This window comes from Austrofundulus limnaeus, unplaced genomic scaffold (genome assembly GCF_001266775.1).
Source record: "Austrofundulus limnaeus strain Quisiro unplaced genomic scaffold, Austrofundulus_limnaeus-1.0 Scaffold2733, whole genome shotgun sequence".
Lineage (NCBI taxonomy): Eukaryota > Metazoa > Chordata > Actinopteri > Cyprinodontiformes > Rivulidae > Austrofundulus > Austrofundulus limnaeus.
The window spans coordinates 95-2,168 of record NW_013955135.1 but is presented as its reverse complement, the minus strand read 5'-3'; the positions used below and the strand labels follow the sequence as shown (position 1 = coordinate 2,168).

Sequence of the window (2,074 nt, the reverse complement as noted above, 5' to 3'; positions counted from 1 at the left end):
CGCCATGTGATTGGCTGATTAGAAATTAAGTGTTAACGAGCAGTTGGACAGGTGTACCTAATAAAGTGGCCGGTGAGTACGTATATACATACGTGTGTGTGTTTTCTCTCGTTTTCTTTTTATGTTTTTCTTTTTATTGAATATAAAATTATTTGTTTTGTTTTTAATGAAATGAATAAAGAACTGAAACTGGAAACTGGAAAAGCAGAGCAAACTGTTGTGAGAGCAGCAGCAGGATTTAAACTCCAAACCACTGAATAAGACTAGATAATATGAAGAAGAAACARAAACCAGACAGCAACGAGCTGTAACTCACCCTGAATGGAAAAAATGAGAAACATGGTCGAACATCTCCAAACAGTCGGCAAGAGATTCATCTCAGCTCATGTCTGTCAGGCTGCAGGAATCCATTCAGCAGCTCTTAAACTGCGTCACTTTAAAAGGTCAATTATTTCTCCATCAAAAACAGTGGAAATAAAAAGATCTGAGTCCAGGAGCAGAGCAACACGAGGAGGAATGCTTCATCTTCTCCCTCTGCACACTGCAGGGTTTTCTGTCACTAGAAGTGCAGACATCCTCTGTCGAAAGAAATAAAACTTTACCACATTTTTCTACCAATAAAACCAGACTGAGCTGAGGTTTAACAAACTTCAGGAAACATGAATATTATCAGGTATTTTACACATTTTATAGCAGATATCTCAAACCAACTTAGATAAAACTCACCAGAAWGTGAGATACAATTTAGTGATGCTTTCTCCAGAGCTCTACCTTGTTTGGTGACTTATTTCTGTCTGGAGTGATCTTTATCATGTGAGTCATGCATCTGAAACAGGTCACTAACCTAGTTTAGTGGTGAAGCAGAAGCTTTGAACATTTGTGTCAGTGCTTTGTGTGCCCTACTTATWTTACCTGTTTTTTATCACCACAACGGTTCAGCTGACAGAAACAGTCACTTGTGCTGTGTGCCTGCTCTCATGAATCTGCTGCTGTTTGCAGAACATCAAGTGAAACATTCAGCTTAGATTTTAGGTTGAAAAAATGTGCTGACCACTGCTCCGCCACAACCCGGTTAACGAGTTCCACTGGTGGATTGGTTTTCAGACTTTACAGTAATTCTTTAATGCGCTGGTGCAGTGAACAAGAAGTCAAACATCACATCAAATAACCCACTTTGTTTCTTAACAACAATAAAAGATAATAACTTAGGTGCAGTAAAACATACTTACATCTAATAGGTTTCACAGACTTGTTTTGTTACAGGTGAGTTTGTTGCTCTTGTAGCTCCTCAAGAAGCCAGTGTGTCAAACTGTTTCTTTCTTGAGCTTCAGTTGGTTTTGAGATTTTGTATCTCTGGTTATTTTCCATTTCTAACCTCAGCAGCTTCACTGGGGAAACCCACAGGTTTAACAAAATACGCGTTTCTAAAGATGAAAAAGAAAACAGGATGGTGGGTTGCTAGATTTCAGAATACTTCATTAAAAAACATAAAAGTTTGAATGAGGTGACTACAGCGTGAAAACTCGTTGTTTTGTTCTGTATGTGCTGGATAAGAGATACAGAGATTGTTTATTTTAGGAATCCTATAGATGAGTGTTAATTTTCAAAAAATTCACCCACGTCTCCTGACTTTACTGTTCTGTTTTTGTTACCTGCAAACCTCAAGTTGAAACAAGACTGCTGATAACACATCCTGAATGAAAAACATGATGTAAATCTCAGAAGAATTTCTGTATGATTTGTATAAACACCATTTTATTAAGTTTTAAAACTTAGAGTGCCTGAAAAAGTTAGAGCAGGACAAGGCTATTAACCGCCATCTGTACAACACACTGTACCCAGGTGAGGCCACTCCTGGTTTCTATGGTTTACCCAAAATCCATGTACGGTAACACCTGTTGTTAGCATGATTAGCTCTGTCACTTACAGTGTTTCCAAATATCTAGCGTCAGTACTTGGTCCATTAGTCGGCAGTTCAGATCATCACATACAGAACACCAGTGGTGGGCACCAGCCCACTAAAGCATAAATCCGCTAATTGCAGACCTAAATATTTTGTTTGCACTTTAGCGGT

General features: G+C 38.5%; 1 protein-coding gene across 1 annotated transcript in view; it reads right to left on the bottom strand.

The window, feature by feature from the left end:
• Positions 1 to 1,418, bottom strand: part of LOC106511382 (leukemia inhibitory factor receptor) — a gene marked incomplete at its 3' end in the record, with an annotated part of 13,441 nt that extends 12,023 nt beyond the window's left edge. The window contains 2 exon segments of the mRNA XM_014000139.1: positions 317 to 578; positions 1,230 to 1,418. Of these exon segments, the coding sequence (XP_013855593.1) occupies positions 317 to 377 (61 nt within the window).
• Positions 1,419 to 2,074: the final 656 nt, after the last annotated feature.